General features: G+C 35.6%; 2 protein-coding genes across 2 annotated transcripts in view; one reads left to right on the forward strand and one right to left on the reverse strand.

The window, feature by feature from the left end:
- The window catches only part of CBG21776, a gene marked incomplete at both ends in the record, with an annotated part of 51,716 nt that overhangs the window by 3,500 nt on the left and 26,558 nt on the right, over positions 1 to 21,658 (forward strand). The gene's annotated exons all lie outside the window — the stretch shown is intronic.
- Cbr-tag-60 overlaps positions 1 to 21,658 on the reverse strand; it is a gene marked incomplete at both ends in the record, with an annotated part of 27,963 nt that overhangs the window by 1,541 nt on the left and 4,764 nt on the right. The window contains 4 exons of the mRNA XM_045235203.1: positions 2,347 to 2,556; positions 2,797 to 2,874; positions 3,946 to 4,326; positions 5,651 to 5,728. Coding sequence (XP_045097358.1) covers positions 2,347 to 2,556; positions 2,797 to 2,874; positions 3,946 to 4,326; positions 5,651 to 5,728 — 747 coding nt within the window. The remainder of the gene's footprint in view (positions 1 to 2,346; positions 2,557 to 2,796; positions 2,875 to 3,945; positions 4,327 to 5,650; positions 5,729 to 21,658) is intronic.

Here is a 21,658-nt window from a genome sequence, read left to right on the forward strand (position 1 = left end):
GCAAGTATACCCGTTTCTGATACTTTAAAGGTGGGGGAACATGAACAAAATAATGTTCTCGAAATTCCGTTCAAAGATGCCCCTCGAGGAGTTGAACTTGTGAGGGCGATGATTGAGGGTGCGGCGCCGCTACCGACTGAGCCACGCGGGCAAAGAGAAAGCGCGCGCCCGATCGCATACATAAAGGCTAGGACGACAGCTGTACGCAGAGTGACATTTAGCGTTGTACACCGTGACGGTGGAATGCATACTCTAGCTACAAAAAAACTACGAAACATCTCCTGTCCCCCCACCTTTAAATATTTTTGTTAACTGTAATTTTCTGATTCTCATTTTTTTACCATACTTTGTTCTCAATTATCTCGGTCCCTGTTTAAGATATGAATAATCTGTCAACTGATGAAATTTTGGTGATATTATGACAAACGTTTTATCAGTTGACACATTTTTGGTATCTCTCCTAGGAACCGAGATAGTTGGGATCAAAGATGTAGCTAAAAACGCTGTTTCAAAGTTCTCATGAAAAATGAAGTCTCGCTCAAAAAATTTGATCAACTTCAATGTGTTAAGATGTTGTTCTCATATTTCTCCATTTCAAAACTTCTACGAATTCCCATCTAGATATTTTCAGAATACTTCTGAATTCGTAACTCTCACCAATTCAGCAAGTCTCGGCAAGTACATGACGTCGGTTGGCGGTGGTGGTGGTGGCACAAATACTGGCGTTTCTTTCGACTGAAAAAATTGAAATTGAGATAGAAAAAAAAAAGAGAGAAAAGTCATTTTGTTTGGGGAAAAAACTGTTTTCTATTGATCTTTAGAAAACGATAGAGGTGAAAGGCCAATTGTTCGGTTTTTGGCACAAACAGTAGAGTTAGGAAGTGATAAGAAACACTTGGTTAGTTTTTTCGTATACTGAATAAGGGGAAATGGAAGAAAATTCGGAATTCTAGAATTTCTAGTAACTCTCACAGAGATCCATCGAAGTCTAGAAACCTAGAACCTTCTATATCAATTGGCTAAAACAGAGAAAACTACAAAAGCATGGCGACAGAGAAGCCGTAAAACCTGAAGGCGTCTGCTTACGCAACGAATAATTGGCGTCGTTTTTGTGGACAACGATATACGATACTTATTTTCGTTTACATCTTGTCAGAAACAAGAAAAGAAGGAAAGACGTAACATTCAACTGGACATGGCGGTATGGCAAAAAGGAGAACAGAAATGAAACTGTGTGAGAATTGAGATGTAAATTAGGTGGAACATTTTGAACAGGGTGTGGCGTCTACAAGTCTTCGAGAAATTTCCCATGGATTTTCCCATGTTTGGATTATGGTCATTTGACATTTTCAGGATCAAAAAGTTAGTTACATAGCATAACTACCTGATAACTACCTCGAAACCTGTAATAGAAGGGCCACTTCACTGTCAAGTTTGAGTTCAATTATCTTAATGCCTATACAAGATACCATGAATCTTTTAACTGATAAAATGTTGATGATATTATGATAAATATTTTGTTAGTTGCCGTAAAACCTCTAATAGAACGACACCCGGATCGTCCACTTTGAGCCTATATATCTCACTTCTTTTGAAAGATATCAAAAAGTGGTTAACTAGTAAAATGTTTATCAGGATATCAGCAACATTTTACTAGTTAGCCACTTTTTGATATCTTTCACAGAAAATGAGATATATAGGCTCAAAGTGGACGATCCGGGTGTCGTTCTATTAGAGGTTTTACGGTACTTATAATTTTTTTTTTGAAAATCAAGGAAACGGAAACAATCTTTTTTGATAAAAATTATGTTTCATAAGGTTTATTGACGTGACATTGAAAAAAGAGTGAGTCACGAAGCGACGAATAAATTTAAAAAAGTCAAATCGCGCCGAAGGCGCACCAGCCAGCTGTTTGAAGCGCCGGAGGCGCGGCAAACAGGCTGGTATGATAAATATTCTATTAGTTGACAATTTTTTGATATCTTTCACATGAAATGAGATAAATTGTCTCAAAGTTGGCATTTGATGTTCGTCCGAGCTACTCAAGCTGAAGTAGAGTTTCTCAACTTTTTTGGATAGGCCCAACTGGTAGTTTTCGATTTCAGTTTCACAATTTTTTCGCTGAATCAAAATTAAAATTTTTTTTCCCGTTTCGCTATGTCTTCGAAAAACTTTGATTCTTGTTAACTTTGATTCTGGTATCTACAATTTTACATGAACAAGTTTGGTTCTATTGACTATGACTTTTCAAAAGTCTAGACTATTCAAACAGAGGGAAACTAAAAATAGCTGAACTCTATGAACCCAAAAAGAACCCAAAAAGAGCGAAAAAAAGTAAATCTGCACCTGATGCGAGACAGGCACATCGACGGCACTTTCCCGATGAGACGACGAGAGAGAAGAGACGGAGGAAGCATCCTCAGCCAATTCTTCAGTATGACTATGAATGGTCACTTGGTTTCCGACAGTTGGAAGATTCACTTTTGCAAATACTTCATCCATCAAATCACCGGAAGCTGGCTCGGCAGCATAAGCATTGTAGACTGGTGTTTCCTCCTAATGAGACAAAATGAGAAAATAAACTTAAAGGAAGCATTATGTGAGTGAAACTCAATTTTTAAACGAAAAAAAGGAAACGCAGTGATCCGAAGGGAACCGATAGGGAGAGGTAGAAGAGAGAAGTAAAGCGAAAGAAAAGCCTCAAATATCGGAAATCCACCCCTTCGAACCACTTACATTTAAAAACGAGCATGTTGTTATGGTTACTGTATCTTCGAGATTTTCTTGATTATCTACCTTGTATGAATAGCTGTTCGTGTGAGTCGTCTCCGTTTTGGTTTTAGTGATTTCGCGTTCTTCGTTGACTTGGATGCTCTGGAAATTTAGAGTTGCGACATAATCATAGCTGTGAATTTCAAGGAAAGATTTTTGAAACCTTATTGAAGCAGATAATATTTTTTCGAGTTTTTGTGGGGAGACCAATTTTTTAATAATTTGTTTTTTTTTGATTACCGAAGCTACAAAACTGAAAACACGAACAACAGTTGCAGTTCTATCAAAAGTTTGTAACTGTAGCAAGTTTGATTCAATTTTCACAGTTCAACTCCTCGCACTTCATGCCAATTCATCTCAGTTCCTATGAAAGCTATGAATAATCTGTCAACTGATAAACTGTTTGTCATAATACCACCGACATTATTGCAATAGCCAATTCTTTTTGTATATCTTTTACGAAATTCCAGATAATTGCGTTTGAAGTGAAAGTATAAGTGGCGTTTTAATCACTTATGCATGAGGAATCAGAATTCACATTACGTTTACCTAATAAAAATTGTAATTAACTTCCATTTTGAAACGAAACATTTTTTTTAACTAAAAAAATGTCTCCGGGACATTGCGCTACCGTTATAGTACAGGCGAATGGAGAGGTTACAGGCTACAAAACCATTTTCAGAGCTTTCAAATAGGCTTTTTCTGATGGGAAACCTTCTGAAATTCGATTATTTATTTTTTTTTAATTTTTCAAATTTCAGGGTGTGTTCTATAAGAGAAAGCGTACTTGAAAACCCTATCCATATTTTTGTAGGTTGAAATTTATCTGTTCGCTGAAAACTAAACCCTGTTTCAGATTGATGCAAAAAATGTTCGATGTCTCTTTTATTCGATGGTCTTTTACTCGATTTTAATCGGTGACTTTGGTTGTTCATGGTATTACTAAAAATCTTCAATTTCAACATTTCGGAACAAATAAAATTCATCTCGAGCGGAAAATCATATAGTTTTCAAAAAAGTTACCAAACCTCGCTAAACAAAACCTACTATTTCAAGTCCTCATCTTATCTTTCCACAAACAAAGCGGTATGATTTTGAGTTATTGTTTTCATTTCCTATTTTTGTGGCTCCTATTTAATTAATTGTAAGCTCTCTATCTCGAATATAACTTACATGTGGATTCAATGGTGGCACATCATAAGCACTAGCCTTGACTGGCGGAGCCTCCTCATGATGATGATATGTCTCCACATTGATCACTGGTGGTCCACCGACTCTTTCCACATTATCCCAAGAATAAGCGAGATTGTGATCCTTGTGATACTTGTCAACTTCCTCGGATGCAACCAAAAGAGTCGTCTTCATGTTATCCTTTTTGATAAGAGCAACAACATCTTTGTGTCCGGTGTTTGGATAGATCAGTTGTCCATTGACTCCGACGATTCGCTGTCCTATCACTAGGCCGGCTGCTTGTCCGATGCCTCCTTGGTCGACGGTTCCGATGAAGTGACCACGGTTGCGTTCGGCGTGCAGGTTGAAACCAAACTCTTTGATCTGGATCGGATTTTTTCTGGAAATATGAGAATATGAGAGGGCAAGGATCTTTGGGAAGGTTCAGAGCCCATAATTTTTTTCAGACTTAAAACTTTTAGACCAACTAAAATAAACATGATTCAACTTGGAAAGTACTAGAAAATGATTCAAGTTGAAAAACTCTATCTATCATAGTTTTGCGGTTGCTCAGCTGGGAACAGCGCAGCACCTCCAACGTTAGGTTCACAAGTTCAACTTTCGAAAAATAATTTTTGAATTTCATTAACTGCCACAACATATTTTCCTACAAATTTAATGGCAGTATGAAACAGATTTTCTAGGGAATAAGTTCTGTCTTCTAGTGCTCTGAAACTTGTCTAAGAAAATTCGAACAGTGTTACTGCGCAGCTACGAAAAAACTTAAAACTCTAACTAAAACATTTTTAACAAAAAGTTATGGATTGGCCAGCGTGGGCTTCTTTAACGCCGTCCTGTATTTGGGTTTCGAGCTCAATTATCTCAATTTTTCTTTGAAATTGTTGATGAAAATAAAGACTTAGTCAGAAAAATCCAACAATCAAAATATTAGAATGGAAACTTATGTATATCCAATCGTTGAAACTGAAACTTCCAGTTTTTCGAAATCATTAAAATTTTCAACGTTCACGAAATTTATTGCAATCTAATTGGCAAGTATACCCGTTTCTGATACTTTAAAGGTGGGGGAACATGAACAAAATAATGTTCTCGAAATTCCGTTCAAAGATGCCCCTCGAGGAGTTGAACTTGTGAGGGCGATGATTGAGGGTGCGGCGCCGCTACCGACTGAGCCACGCGGGCAAGAGAAAGCGCGCGCCCGATCGCATACATAAAGGCTAGGACGACAGCTGTACGCAGAGTGACATTTAGCGTTGTACACCGTGACGGTGGAATGCATACTCTAGCTACAAAAAAACTACGAAACATCTCCTGTCCCCCCACCTTTAAATATTTTTGTTAACTGTAATTTTCTGATTCTCATTTTTTTACCATACTTTGTTCTCAATTATCTCGGTCCCTGTTTAAGATATGAATAATCTGTCAACTGATGAAATTTTGGTGATATTATGACAAACGTTTTATCAGTTGACACATTTTTGGTATCTCTCCTAGGAACCGAGATAGTTGGGATCAAAGATGTAGCTAAAAACGCTGTTTCAAAGTTCTCATGAAAAATGAAGTCTCGCTCAAAAAATTTGATCAACTTCAATGTGTTAAGATGTTGTTCTCATATTTCTCCATTTCAAAACTTCTACGAATTCCCATCTAGATATTTTCAGAATACTTCTGAATTCGTAACTCTCACCAATTCAGCAAGTCTCGGCAAGTACATGACGTCGGTTGGCGGTGGTGGTGGTGGCACAAATACTGGCGTTTCTTTCGACTGAAAAAATTGAAATTGAGATAGAAAAAAAAAAGAGAGAAAAGTCATTTTGTTTGGGGAAAAAACTGTTTTCTATTGATCTTTAGAAAACGATAGAGGTGAAAGGCCAATTGTTCGGTTTTTGGCACAAACAGTAGAGTTAGGAAGTGATAAGAAACACTTGGTTAGTTTTTTCGTATACTGAATAAGGGGAAATGGAAGAAAATTCGGAATTCTAGAATTTCTAGTAACTCTCACAGAGATCCATCGAAGTCTAGAAACCTAGAACCTTCTATATCAATTGGCTAAAACAGAGAAAACTACAAAAGCATGGCGACAGAGAAGCCGTAAAACCTGAAGGCGTCTGCTTACGCAACGAATAATTGGCGTCGTTTTTGTGGACAACGATATACGATACTTATTTTCGTTTACATCTTGTCAGAAACAAGAAAAGAAGGAAAGACGTAACATTCAACTGGACATGGCGGTATGGCAAAAAGGAGAACAGAAATGAAACTGTGTGAGAATTGAGATGTAAATTAGGTGGAACATTTTGAACAGGGTGTGGCGTCTACAAGTCTTCGAGAAATTTCCCATGGATTTTCCCATGTTTGGATTATGGTCATTTGACATTTTCAGGATCAAAAAGTTAGTTACATAGCATAACTACCTGATAACTACCTCGAAACCTGTAATAGAAGGGCCACTTCACTGTCAAGTTTGAGTTCAATTATCTTAATGCCTATACAAGATACCATGAATCTTTTAACTGATAAAATGTTGATGATATTATGATAAATATTTTGTTAGTTACCGTAAAACCTCTAATAGAACGACACCCGGATCGTCCACTTTGAGCCTATATATCTCACTTCTTTTGAAAGATATCAAAAAGTGGTTAACTAGTAAAATGTTTATCAGGATATCAGCAACATTTTACTAGTTAGCCACTTTTTGATATCTTTTACAGAAAATGAGATAAATTGGCTCAAAGTTCACAAACCCTTTCGTTAAAAAAGTACAAAAAATTACTGTTTCTAAAAAATCATATTCCTGGATTTTTGCATAAAAATTAATTTTCCTTTGTTCTATTATGGAAGTTACCTCTCGATTACAAGAATTCGAGCATCCTTGAGTTAGAAATCTATAAACATTTAGACAACGTCGCATACTTGTTTTTTCTCCTCTTTCGAAAATATGTCGAAAGTAGGAAGCAAGTTGGTTATGTGCCTGATTTTGGGTTGTCAGGGGCAACGGGGAGCCGGAGGGAGCAAAATAGCAGAAAAGGCGAAAGGAGAAAAACGACTCCTAATGAGGGGTTGTGATGTGGTGAACTTGTGACACAACTCGGAAATAAAGCTAAAAATATAGCAGTCTATTGTCGACGGGTGTTATGAAAGTTTAGAAACGGCAAAAAATTCTTCAAATTCAGCCATTTGAATGAACGAATCGGTCAAAATGGAAAAATGGTATTTTGGAAACCGGGAATATTTTTAGGGTTTCAAATTTATGGTAGCTTTGTAAAGTTTTCATACACTCTAGTACAATGCCCTTTTCCGCAAACTATCAATTTTGATCTTTTATATTATTTCTTGTGATAGATTTCAAAAATTGCTAAACTAAAAAAAATGCTTATCATAATTTGAAAAATATTTTGTCAGTTGACAATTTTTTGGACTCTTTGACAGGGATCAAGATATATTGGCTCAAAATAGGAAGTTAGAAGAATCACTGTCGAACAAGTCCCAATAAACAATTTTCATAGCAATATAAAACAGTATTCATTTTTCCGGATTATTTTTTCTGTTTCACATTGTCTTCAAATTTGTAGGTCAAGATAAAAAATGATGGTTGTGCTAATCCTACAACAGTTCTCGAATTTTTTTCGCCCTTACAATTAGAGGAGTTGAACTCGCGTGCCAAATATTGGAGGGCCTGTGCCAATACCAAATGAGCTACGCGGTTGCAGCCAGTGCTCGACAAGGAATATCAAACGTAGGAGAAAGGTAAAGGAGTGAACACCGTCACGCAAAATTGTACTCTCCTTTGAATGACAAAAATCGAAATTTCGGAACATATAAAACATAACGTTTTCGAGTCGGACAAGTGAAATGATACAAATTTTTCTAATAAAATAATCCTAATGAAACAGGAAAAAATATAGAATGACACCAACAACAAGATTCCTATTGGTTTTCTCCAAAAACTAAATTTCCAAAATCAAAATGCTACCGAAATTTGAATTTCAATGACGACTTTAAACACTTTGTTTGGAAGTGAAGAAAAAAAACTAGGCTTGGAATTGAAGATCACATTCAGAATTTTTTAAAAACCTACGGTTCAGCAGTGAACTCAAATTGGCCCTTGCTTAAATATTCACAAGATGAAACTGCAAAAAAAATTCGATAATTTTTTTCAAAAGTTAAAATCGCAGTTACAAAACTAGTAATTAAATCTCCAGCTGCAATTTTTAATCACTGCTTCTTCAAGAAAAAAGAGAAAATTGTGATCCCTCCAAACTGAAAATTATTCGCTGAATCAGTCCCCTATAAATGTCTTCTACCCCACTGAACATACGGAATTCAATCAAGTCAATTTCTACAATTTCCTAGCATCCCAAATAGAAAAAATTATTGGAATGAAACGACTAGATGAAGGGGAATAGAGAACATATAAAAATGAATATAAGAGGATGGACACACGAGGGCCAAGGACATTTATTCGAGAAAGGAAATGGTTTTGGAGGAAAAAGTAGGAGGAATAATAATAACTACAAAAGGAGAAATGTTGAAGAACATAAATAGGAACAAGGCTAGGAGATCATGGACAATGAAATTTCGGACAAGAGGATTACAAGTATTTTGGAATTTTAATCAGAGAAAGGAAAGAGGAAATGATACGCGTCGAAGATTTGGAATCAAACCAAAATGCGAGTAAATTTGGTCTTATTGTCACCTAAACATTAAAACGCATAAACGTCCAATACTGCCTGATTAGTTCCTATAAACAAGTTTAGAAACATTGTGAAACAGAAAACGTTTTTTTCGGTTTCATTGTGCTGAATAGTTTCTAGGCGGAGCTAGAAAAAATGTTGTTGGCGCAGGGGACAAAAAATTGAAATTTTCCCAAAATTTCGTTCCAATACGCCCCTCGAAGAGTTGAACTTGTGGACCTAACCCTGAGGTGTCGCGCCGCTACCAGCTGAGCTACGGTATCTTAAGCTGAATAGGCCGAATGATGGGAAATATAAAAGTACACAGTCACGTCAAAACTCATACCATTACTCCAAAAATCTCATAGCTACCATCTTTTAAAGGAACATTTTTTCGGTTTTATAAGGTTTAAAACTTTGTGAGTGGGGCTGGAAAAATGTTGCTCGTGTTAGTTGCTCGTGCATAACTTCATAGCAAAACCTGAGGGCAGTATCAGATTCAGAGTTACTGTTAAAGTATTGAAAGAGGTTTCATGAACGTTTTTCAAAAAAATTTTTAAAAAAGCACTCAATTGGGGTAGCTAACCGTTTTATAATTACTAGATATTCTAGGAATTCTAAAAAAATTGTTCGCGAATTCATGATAATACATATAACAAGAAATGGTATCCGTCTAAATATAGAAATGCTCAAAATTAAGCAACAATTTTTTGTAGGAAATTTATTCATTTTCAAGTGAAAGGAATCGTGATCTAAAATCTGATTGTATGATTTCATGGCTCAGGGTAACGGTCTAATAAATTCAATGCAGTACCCAAACATATCACAATATATGAAAGCGGTAAAAAATTATCATATGTCCAATAGTTTTGGCACACCTTAATTTTAACCCAAATTATCTGAATTACTGTAAAATATATCTAAAAATTGTCAATTAACAAAACGTGTTGTGCAATATTATGAACATTTTCCAGTTGACAACTTTTTGGAATCTTTCCCAGAAAACGATAAAAATTGGCTGAAAAATAGGGTGTGAAAAAGAATAACTTTCTCTTCAAATAAACATGGCACACCTTGAAGAATAAAAAAGTGATTCGTCATAAAGATTCACTTGGAATACTACAAAAGTCACTACTCTTCTGTGCTCATTGAGCTCCTCCACCTTCACGTATGTTCGTTTATTTGTCCAGCCTTGCCAAACAAGCGAAAAAGAGACAAACAAGAGAGAAAGAGAGACGATTGGGTGAACGGTCGAATGAAGACATAGGGTGGGTACACGTTCTCGATTGTTTTGATCTTCCCTCGTTTGACCAGTCTGGGACATTTCTGCCCAACTCTATTATAAAAAAAACCTAGTTGTTACCTTGTCAAATTCCACTGACGTCATCTTGTTTTTAGAATCTCTGGTATATAAATATAGGGATTCAGAAATATGTATGTCGAAACTTCTCAGCGGAAAAGTGAGAATTCGTGAAGTTGAATGAGATATTCCAACGATAAAATCTCATTGGGGATTTATGATCGAGATGATATAGGAAATCGTTGGAATAATAATAATAGTCGGAACGGAACATTTATTTATCCGAAATTTCTACTTGGTGTGAATCCTTGAAGATTTTGCGAAGAGACACTAAATTGTTAGCATTACTCTAAATCATAGGGAAGTTGAACTTTTAATAAAAATTTTTCGAAAATTGAGAGCTCCAATTTTGTAACGTTGTTTTTTGAATTTTCAAAAAAAAGCTTCCAGTCTAATATTCAAAAAAAATACATTTTCAGAGTTTCCAGATAAACTCGGACCATTTTTAGAAATTCAGTAAAATCAGGTTAAAGGTGGGGGGACATGAAAAAAATAATGTTCTCGAAATTTCGTTTAAATATGCCTCTCGAGGAGTTGAACGTGTGGGACGAGGATCGAGGGTGCGGCGCCGCTACCGACTGAGCTACACGGGCAAAAAGAAAGCGGTCGCCCGATTGCATACATAAAGGCGAGGACGACAGCTGTACGCAGAGTGACATTAAGCGTTGTACACCGTCACGGTAGAATGCATACTCTGGCCCCAAAAATCCCCCGTAAAATCTCCTGTCCCCCCACCTTTAATTTTCTAGCGACAAAAACGAAAGACAATTTTTCTAGTATCACCATTGTCCCGTTAATTTTTCATAACTTCAGACAATTTCAGATTTATCATATTTTTATCTGGAAAATCTTGAATTTCCATTTTCGCGTCGAATTAGCGCCAAATGTTAAAGTTATAAGCAAATTACAGATTTTATACAGTTCTTAAGTTTTGGAATCGAATTTGAAAAATTGAAATACCCTTAGCTCTAGGCAGAAATCAACGAAAAAAAAAGGATTTCACTAAATTCACAAAAATTGTGAAACTGATAATTATTAGATTTCCCGAAAAATTACTATTTTAAGAATTCCATAAATGTAGCAGACGGCGTGGATTTGAAAATCTGCCCCAGATGGTTTCGCAGAAATTTTTTTTATCGGTTTTTTTTTGAAAATCGAATGTTTCAGATCTGGAATTCAGAATGTTCAGGAAAAAAAAACATGTTTTCATCAATATTAAAGGATCTGCTCAGCTAATCAGAGTTCAACGAAAAAATTGGAATAAAAAAGGACAATTGCGAAAAAAAGACATGATTCCATACTTGTAATCCGGGCCTTTGCCGGGCCTTCGCGGACCTTGCCATAATTTCTTTCAGAATCTATATTTTCGAACCAACTAAATTAGATATGATAGAGCTCCACGAGTACTACAAAACTGTATTATTTGGAATACTGTATCTTGTCTAAGAACAGAGTTACAGAGCAAAAAGAACAAAAAAAAGCAGGCCCGCCCCGGGCCTGCCGGGCCCTGCGATAAAAGCCATTTTATAATCTGTAACTTTGTTCATAGATAAGATACAGTATTCCGAATAATACCGTTTTGTAGTACTCGTGGAGCTCTATCATATCTGATTTAGTTTGTTCAAAAATATAGATTCTGAAAGAAATTAAGGCAGGGCCCGCGAAGGCCCGGCAAAGGCCTGGATTACAAGTATGCATGATTCTACTTAAATATCATACTGTGATTGGAACCACTGATCTCAAAAATTCGAAACCGAAAAAAAAATTCCAAAAATTATAATTCCAAAATTTTCCGTTTCAAATATCTTGTTTAATTAGGTTAAACCTACATCTAGTGTTCTGACGATTGCATTAGCGCAAAACAAAATTCAGAAAGAAACCACTTGAATAAAACATTATTCTCTAAAAATGCAGTATCCGATTACTGGATATCATGCCAAAACGAATTTGAACAAACACAGAAAATTTTCCGGGACAAGTTACAGATCTCATGTTTTGTTAGAAAGTTTTATGTCTTTTTTCTGTTTGTTCAGGTTTTTCGAGAACTTTTCTTGTTAGGCAAGATGATCTATGAGTACATACTTGTCAAGAGAATAAGCTATTAAAGGAAAAAAATGGAAAGGTTACAATTTTTGTTTCTTGTCCCGTTAGACTAAATTATAAAACAAGAAGAAGAAGCAAAATGCGTCATGCTTGAAGACATTCTGAGAGAGTGGATTTCTAGAAGAGACGCAGATGGAGAAACGGAAAAGGAAATGAGACAAGGACAGGTACAAAGGGGGAAGAAAAGGATAAAAAACAAACACACAGAAGGTGTCTCTAATGGAGGACCTCCAATTATAATTAAATGGCGGAGGAAGGTCATATGGATTTGGGCAAAAAGAAAATAAAGAGGCAATGGGGGGGGGGTTCCATTTGGATAGCGGTTGAAATTTAGGGAAGGAAAATGCGCAGAAATGAGGATGAAAAACCCAATACGGTCAAAATTTTCAAAAAGAAGAACTAGAGAAGGGAAGCAGTAGCTGTTTGGCCCAACAGGAATATTCAGAGGAGCATTACAAATTTGGGAATGCCCTCCAAAATCTAGCTCGTGATTTAATATTTTAGTGAAACCGGGATTCAAAGTTTCTGACTTTACGATTGATTTTGCTGGTTAGTAGGGACATGAAAGAAAATATTCAGATTGAAATTATGTTCTAATAAGCTTCTGGTTATTCGAAAATGCTCATTTACTATTGCAATATATTGTTCTTCTATTATCGAAAAAGACAAAAGATTGAAAATAATGTTAATCTGAAACCGGCAAATTTTCGAGAAGTGAAAAATAAGTCAGTTTCAAATATCGGTCATTTGTGGCACTTGAATTTTCAATGTGTCTTCGATCGATAAATCTTGGATAATCTTGTCATTCACATACGAAGAAACTAAAAAAATGACTAGTCAGAGCAAGTGCAGATTATGAAACCTCTGAAACCCTCGAAAAGAAATACTGATTCAATCATTTTGTTTTCAGGAAATATGACAATCCAATCTTTTGATTTTGTTGAGAGGTCTGTATTTTGAGTGAATAACATACTATCCAAAAAAAAGGAATATGATAAAAAATAAGAATTAACTGAAACCGAAAAATTGTTTTGAAATTTCTTTTGTACAACGAAAATTAGACAGTTTCAAAGATCGAGTAATTTTTATCGAAACTTGATTTTATGATCGACTTGAAAATTTGATACCACCAAATTATGAGACAGTTTGACTTTTGTTTTCGATAATCTCGAAGCTTGATATTTTGGAAAATGGGCTTCAACTGTAAAACTTTTTCTAATTTTAGTAGTGTCACGATTTTTCATTTTAGCCAATGAAAATTAGGTTCAAGTTGGTTTCGAATTTTTATAGAAAGACTGACTACACATGCATTATCACCAGGCTTGGTCGGAATCGGAAAATCGAGTTCTCGATTTTTCCGATTTTCCGATTTTTTTCGGAAAATTTTTTCCGACGGAAAATTTTCCGAAAAATATTCGGAAAATTTTTTCTCGAAATAATCATGCTGCGTTCAAAGTGAAGAGGAAATCTCTACTTTGTATAGTTGAAACGGGTGCAACAGTAACCCAAGCGCGGCGAGACCCGCAATCGGTGTCGATTTACGGGGTCGGTTTAAGGTGAATTTTTTTTAAATTAATTTTTTTTTGAATGAAAACATACTTTAATCAGGGTTTTCATTACTTTTTCAACATTTTTTTCGGTTTATACTGTTCTTAATAGACTTCTTTTATTTTTCAGTGATTTTTTACCTTCTCTCACTGAAAACACTTGGTTTTTTTCAGACTTTAGGTCATCAAAAGTTTTTCTTAAAATTGTTGGTTTTGCAGTGAGTAACTTTGTCTGAATTTAACGAAATTTTCAGACTAAACATGGGAAAATACTCAGCGGTATTGACAAATCTGGCGGATGGAAGGAAAAAGTGTAATATTTGCAACCGATTCTTCAACGAGCAGAAAGACTCCGGCACAAATTTATTGTTTTCCATTTCATTTTTGTTGTTTTTGTTGTTTTTGTCAAATAAACTGGTAATTTTTGACTAATTGAAATTCGAGAAAATTCGTGAACTCGATTTTCCGAAAAAAAAAGTCGAGAAAAAATTCGAGAACTCGATTTTCCGAAAAAAAAAAGTCGAGAAAAAATTCGAGAACACGATTTTCCGAATTTGTTTTTCTGAACAAGCCTGATTATCACCGTAAGATAATTTGTTTAAAAATGAGCAGAATCTGAAACCGAAAGTTTTTGGAAAAAATATTTCCTTTTTTTTTTATTGAAAATTCGGTTTCAAATATGTGTTGTTTAATATTGAAATTTTATAATTCGATGTCAATGTGAGTTCACTAGGAAAAATATCAGCAAAACTTTTTTTTTGATGTCTGGCCTCCTTTAAAGTCTAATTGAATAACACGCTCACTGTCAACTTTGGACCCATATATCTCATTTTCTGTTAAAGTTATCAAAAGTGGTCAACTGATAAAATATGACTGATATTATGATTAACATTTTGTTAGATGACCACTTTTTGGTATCTCTAAAAGGAACCGAGATATATAGGCACAAATACGGCATACTTAAAAATGAAGATACGCAGAGGAACGAGAGTGTCTCGTTTCTCTGGGTCTCTTTTTTCCCTTGTCCCTTTCCCCATATTCCCCCATAAATCACATTATCAAATTTCCGTCATACCTAAACATATTTCCCTTTTTCTTCTTCTCTCGTTTACTTTTCAAAACTAACAGTTCCTCTTCTCTTCTTCTCCTTTTCTTCTATTTTTCGATCATAAACCATTCTTCTCTTCTCAATGAAACGAAAAAAATTGAATGATCTACTCTTCTTTTTTTCATTCTTACAAAATACACAAGCTTCTTCAAGAGGGCAACACAAAAATCTGGGAGCGAGAGAGTGTTAGTTTCAAATTGACGCAGAGATTTAGAAAAACTAACAGTTTTTCTTTCTGCCATTCGCCTGTATCAAATATATGCGGTTTTTCGCAAAAGAAGAATATTCAGAATTCTGTATGCATAGAAAAGAGGGAAGATGAGTCAGAAAAGGAAAGATACTGGAGTACGAAAATAAAAAAAAGCAGTGACTAATCTTGAAAAAAGTTACGAATTCGACATTTTTTGAACTTTTTCAAAATTGGAAACATTTGCAATCAGACTGAGTTTACCAAATTGTTGAAAATTTTGTGCTAAATTGGAAACAGGGAAAAATTTCAAAACTTTTCAAAATTTCAAAGTTTGACATTGAATTTTCTAGAAGTTTCGGGACTGTCTGAAACATTTTTGTACATGTTTCTTGAAAATCGGTCCACTAGGACAAAAGTTATTTTATACGACCTTTAAAGGGAAACATGAAGCTTTAGAAAATGCTCTAATAGAACGGCACCCTATACCTGCCCTTTCAGATAAATTATCTCTGTTCCTTCAGGAGATATCGAAAATCTGTCAACTAATAAAATGTTTGGCATAATTTCATCAACATTTTATCAGTTGACAGATTTTTGATATCTCTAATAGGAGCCGAGTGTGGGCGCCTAAACAATGAAATGATGAGATACGCAGAGAACCGAGAGTGTCTCGCTTCTCTGGCGTTGTTTCAACTGGTTCTAAAGATGGGGAACAGATAGCAAACTTTATAATGAGAAATTATAGTTCACAAAAAATATGTGAAGTATCAGAAACTGGAATTTTTTAAATTCGATGGGCAAACCTTTAAATGATACCAAAAATCTGCTAACTAATAAAATGTTTGTTATAATATCATCAACATTTTATTAGTTGACAGATTTTCGATATCTGCAATAGGAACCGAGATAATTGAGCTCAAAGTGGGTGCGCACAAAAAAAAATGAAACGAGGGAGTTTCGTTTCTCTGGCGTTGTTTCAACTAGTTTTATAGAGGTTTCTTTTAGACGATACAGGGATTAACAATTATAATTAACAACAAATATTTTTAGTATCAGAAACTGGGAAATTTTTTGAATTTGATTGGTAAAAATTTCATAATTTCAAACTACATTGAAATATCGAAAATTCCAGTTTCAACAATTTGATAATATTTGATTAATGGGTTCCAACCTTTAATCATATAACCAGATATACTCACTTTACTCGACGAAAACCCGGACTCGATACTCCTTGTGGACCCATATGACGGTTGTTTCTTCATCATCAGAATTCCCGACGTCTTCTTCTTCTGCTGCTTCTTCTGGTCCTCTTCAGCCTCTTCTTCTATCCGAATCACCTCATCAAACTGTCTCATCACATCTCGCTGCTCCGCATCCAGCCAATCACTCATTCTTGTCCTCTTAATTCGAATCGATTCAGTTTTCCAATCGAGTTTCGGCACGGCAACCAACACGTGGCTTCCAGATGGTACAACGGCGATTAATTTTTTGTTATCTGATGGTGAGATAGTGGATTCCGAAGACGTGGAATTTGGTGAGGGAAGTGAGGAGGAGAGGAAAGAAGATGTATTAGAAGAAGAAACAGAAGTTTTCTTCGACGATCGCCGACGAAGCGAGAGATTCGAGACGTAGGTTGGAGAACAAGTCGTCGTTTTCGTTTTCTTATGAGGTGCGAGACAGTTGTTGCAATCGAACGAATCAGCGGATGGCGCCGTAGCCCTCGACAACGACAATAATGAAGAATCCTTTGGCGCTGGGTCTGTTACTTGTCTCGCTGTCTGCGTCTCACGGAAAGTACACACTCGACGGATTGTCTCGATGTCTGCGTCTCGTCTGATCAACATCTCGTCTGATTTGTCATCGGTAATCCGTTGTGGTAAACGTGCGTAGATCAGCCAGAAATAGTAGACAAACGATGTATAAAGGTAGGTGATCCAAGTTATGATTGGCGATGGTTGGTGGCTAGTTTCGTTTCGATTTGGATTCGGATTATTAGTATTCGAATCCATTTCAGAAGACTTCAGAAGACGTTACTATCTCTAGGAATACTTTAACTTCTACAGAGTGCAAAAATGATGGAAAACTGACTTATTGTTTGTCAAGATATATAACTTTTCTCTATGCATAGTTTATTATGGGGGTTTTCTTCGCGCGAGCCCCATAAAAGACCCCTCTCTTCATATTTTTATCATCGCTTACATATGACAAATAGACCTCCCCTATTGTGTCGTCTTTAAGAAATGGAGAACCATTTTTTTCCTTTTTGGTTCGAGAAGAATAGAATGTGAGAATTGAGAAAAGGGAAGAAGAAGTGGAGGAATTCCGAGGAAAAAAAAAGTACAAGTGGACTATTGGTTGATCACTAATGTTCTTTTTCTTGCAAAGAAGACCCGTTAGTATGGAGAACGCAGATGTTCTTGGAATATAATGGGTCACTGAATTTTATGAGGTTGAGCAGCTGGGGATAGTGAAAATGAGGACCAATTGGATAATCTATATCGCATTGAAATTTGACATCGTTTGTACCTCTTCAGGAAAACATGAAACAGTAAAAGCTCTACATGCACTTTGCGCTCAATTATCTCGGTTCCTATGAAAGACATAAAGGATCTGCCCACTAATAAAATGTTGGCGATATTATGGCAACCGTTTTATCAGTTTACAACTTTTTGATACATCTTATGGGAACCGAGTTAATTGAGCTAAAACTGTAGACCAATTTTTATGAAACTTGTACAAATCGGTCTGAAATTTTTTGCCAATTGGATTTTAAAATATCCCAGTTTCTGATACTTTATATACGTGTTGCTAATTATAATTTTCTCATTGTCACATTCGATCTAGTAAGGAAGACTGTCTCGCTTCTCCGCTTCTCTCATATTTGTGCCCACACATTTTGAGTTCAAATATCTCGGTTCCCATTAAAGATATTAATAATTTGTCAACTGATAAAGTTTTGGTGATATTATTGCAAACATTTTATCAGTTGATAAATTTTTGATATATCTTATAGAAATCGAGATAATTGAGCGCAAAGTGCGGGTTTAGGGTGACGTCCTAGCAGATCATTTTCTAATGTTTCATGTTTCTCTGAAAAGGTCAAAACGGACCAACTTTTATGGTGGATGTACTGATGTGCCAGTAATGTTTTAGACGATCCTGAAATTTCTGTTAAATGCCACTGTCCTAGTTTTGGAATTTTTAAACGGTCATCCAAAATTTTCCCTGTTTCAAATTTAGCACAAATTTTCTCAAAAGAAACATGAAACACTGAAAAAAGTGCTTTGTGGCAAAATCGTACGGTGGTGAGTAGCTAGGTTAAGGTTTTGCAACTTGAATTAAATACATGCGCAACCAATTGACGGTCAAAAAAAATTAAGCGCCTGTTATGAGGTATGAGGAATACGAATGAAATGAGAATGATAATCTTCGTTACAGAGATTTTAACAGCTTCTTATAATTTCAAACATGTTTTTTTTTGAATTATCGATAAGCTTTAGAAAAATTAAGTTAACAGAACTTGAGGAGAATTTCGAACAACGTAATTCTTCGATCAACCTGTGCATTTTCCGCTTTTACTGATTATAAGTACCCATAAAAGAAATCAAAAAATATCTACTGATATTCGAAATCAAAAAATATCAACTGATAACGGCGGACTCCTTTTTTTCAACCTACTCTGTATAACAGTCAACTTAATGAAGCGAAAGCTAATGATCGAAAGAAATTTTTTCAAGTTAATCTAAACCTAGATCAAAACGCTATAGCAATAATAGAATAAGAAGTCGGGCATATTAACAAAGAATAGAAGCAGTTGAAGAGTGTTTCAAAAATGTCTCAAATTTAGAGTTTTAGCCTTCTTAATTATAAAAAGGTAGACCTTTCATCCGTACCAGGCCTGTGCGGCAACAAAATTTTTTCGGCAATTCGGCAACTCGGCAATTTGCCGAAGACTTTTCGGCAACGTTCGGCAACTCGGCAATTGCCGAAAACAAAATTCGGCGATTTCGGCAACTTTCGGCAATTTTCGGCAACAAAAGTTTTGCGTTTTTTTAGTAAAATCGATACGTAACTTACCTGAAAATGCTTCTATCAGGCTCAGAACTACAGAAAATGTGTTTCATAAGTTCCTTAAAAAAGTAATTACAAAAATTGGCAACTCAAGACCACATTTTTATGCAAACTATTTCCCTTTAGCAATAGAGGGTATTCCAATGGTTGAAAATATTTGTTCCGATTGTGAGTTTTGAAAATAGTGTGCTCAACTTGTTAGGCAACTCACGACACACGTTCCCTAGAGATTTGAGACAGATTGGATAATTTTTTTGATGAGTTGTGACTCATGATATCTATTTTTCTCCTATGCTCACATATTTGAAGCCCATTTTTAGATCCGATGCAAGTATTTTTGATGATTATTGGGACACATTTCCTCTAAAATTCACTCTGAGGGATGATGGTATTCAAAATTTGATTTCTCGAACTTCGAAATCATTTTTTTGACTAAAAAAATTGTGAAAATCTCTAAATTCAAAAAAATTTCAGTTGCCGAAATTGCCGAAATTTTTTTGCCGAAATCGGCAACGGCAAATCGGCAACGAAAATTCGGCAATTTGTTGCCGCACAGGCCTGATCCGTACCAAACTTGGTTCACTTTTTCAAAAAACACATTCAAAAAGAAACCTTTTTGAGATATTTTGCTGTATTTTACAGGATCCAATACAAATGATATCAAAGTATGATTTTCATAGGTTCCACTGTTTCAAAATGTCCCTAAATTCATCATTTACAGCTACTCAATGATCTACTCCATGTTATCTCTGATTTCTAATGACGTCATATTTCATAAACTGCCTTCTATTGACTGTATTTGTTTGTTCATCTCCCCCTTTTTTGGCCAAAAAACTCCATGAATCACACATTGATGGTTCAGACATAAAAACTTCTCTCCCTCATATGATTCAAAACAAAACGCATTTCAAATGATCAAGTGGTTCGGAGCGAAAAAGTGCAAAACTTGAAACATAAACATTCTAAACAAATTATTGCTCATTTGATATTCGATACTGTACAATAGGGAATAAACAAAGGGAAAAAGGGACTGACCTGTGAATACGTGGTTGGTGCATACCACGAACTGGGTGGAGGAGAGTGGTTTGATGGACGTTGAGGTGGTGGGATGGAAGGAGGAAGATGGTTCTGAGACAAATAACGGGGATTTTTTGGAAAAAATTGGAGACATGGACATGGGACATATGACAGGGAGTATGGGGGAAATTTCAGACAAGAACATTAAAAAATTTTCGGTTTCAGAAGTCACAGATTCATTTAAAGCGTCGCATAGCCTTCGTTAACGTCTTTCTCCAAAGTTATTTTTTCACCGAATTTCGTTTTGGGTGCTTTTCTTGAAGAAAAATGTTTCAAAACTGTGCGGCGCTTTTGCAAAAAGGTGTTTTTTTTTGGAATTTACAGTACTAAAGAATCTTCGGACTTAAAACATGTTTTTTAATTAGTTTTGTCATTTTGAAAAAAAACCGTTTGAATCTTATATAGAAGAGAAATACGTATTCAAAAATTTTTTGCCTTTTCAGAAACTCTAATTTTGTTTGGTATCATTTTCAAATTTTAGTTTCAAAAATTTTAAATCATCTATAATTATTTTCGAGCATGCTACTCCACTTGTTTCAATGATTCCTTTGTTAAATTCCGAAAATTTTGAAGTCTGTTTCAGAACTTTTCCAAAAATTTTAAATTTTTTTTTGATGGAACTTATTACTTAATTTTCTGGCATATCCTTTTTTCCAATGTTCTAATTTTTACATTAAAACGACAAAAAAGTTAATCAAAAATAGTATAAGGAATTCCGAAAATTCGTTCATGTAAACGTTTTCAGGATTAGGATGCCAAAAAAAATACATCCGTCCCACCTGAAGATTTTCAAAGTTTTTTGAAAACCATGAAACCGAAAACGTTCTTTTGAAAAATATGTACAGTACTGGCCAAAAAGGTATTCGCAAACGGTTTTTTGAGAGTAACTTTGCTGAAACTTAAGGGATCGATCTGAAAATTTTACTGTGCATGTCGTACACGGTGACGACAAATTGCGTACAAGGAAATTGCATCATTTTCAGAAATTTTTTGTTTTTTTCAATTTTTTCAATTTTTTCGTTTTTTCACTTTTTTCATATTTTTATATTTTTGGATATTATGGTTTCTAAGAATGTTGGTTTTGGCTCCTATGTATTTAAAACTGTTTACAGACATGGCCAGACCCCTCGGAAAAAAAAACATCTCTCAGGACATCCGTAAAGCCATCGTCATCGGCTTCAGAAGTGGATGTTCCAAGGACTTCTTGGCGCAGCAGTTCAATGTTACTAAACGTGCCATCGAGAAGATCTTGAAGCAGTTTCGGGATGAGGTAATATTCGAAAATAGTATAGTTATGGAAAAAAATGTTTAGGGAGCCTTGGTGGAGCGAAAATCGCCTGGAAGACCGCGTATCACGTCGAAGAACATGGATCGGAACATCGTCCGAGTTTCAAGAGAGGATCCCCAGAGGAGTTCTACGGACATTCAGATGGTCGTGAAGACTCCAAATGAAGTCACACCATCCCTGAGAACCGTCAGAAGACGTCTTCAAGATGCTGGACTCCATGGACGACGGCCAGCTAAGAAACCATCGATCAGCAAGAAGAACAGAATCGCCCGCGT

This window comes from Caenorhabditis briggsae (assembly GCF_000004555.2).
Source record: "Caenorhabditis briggsae complete genome, chrIV, whole genome shotgun sequence".
Lineage (NCBI taxonomy): Eukaryota > Metazoa > Nematoda > Chromadorea > Rhabditida > Rhabditidae > Caenorhabditis > Caenorhabditis briggsae.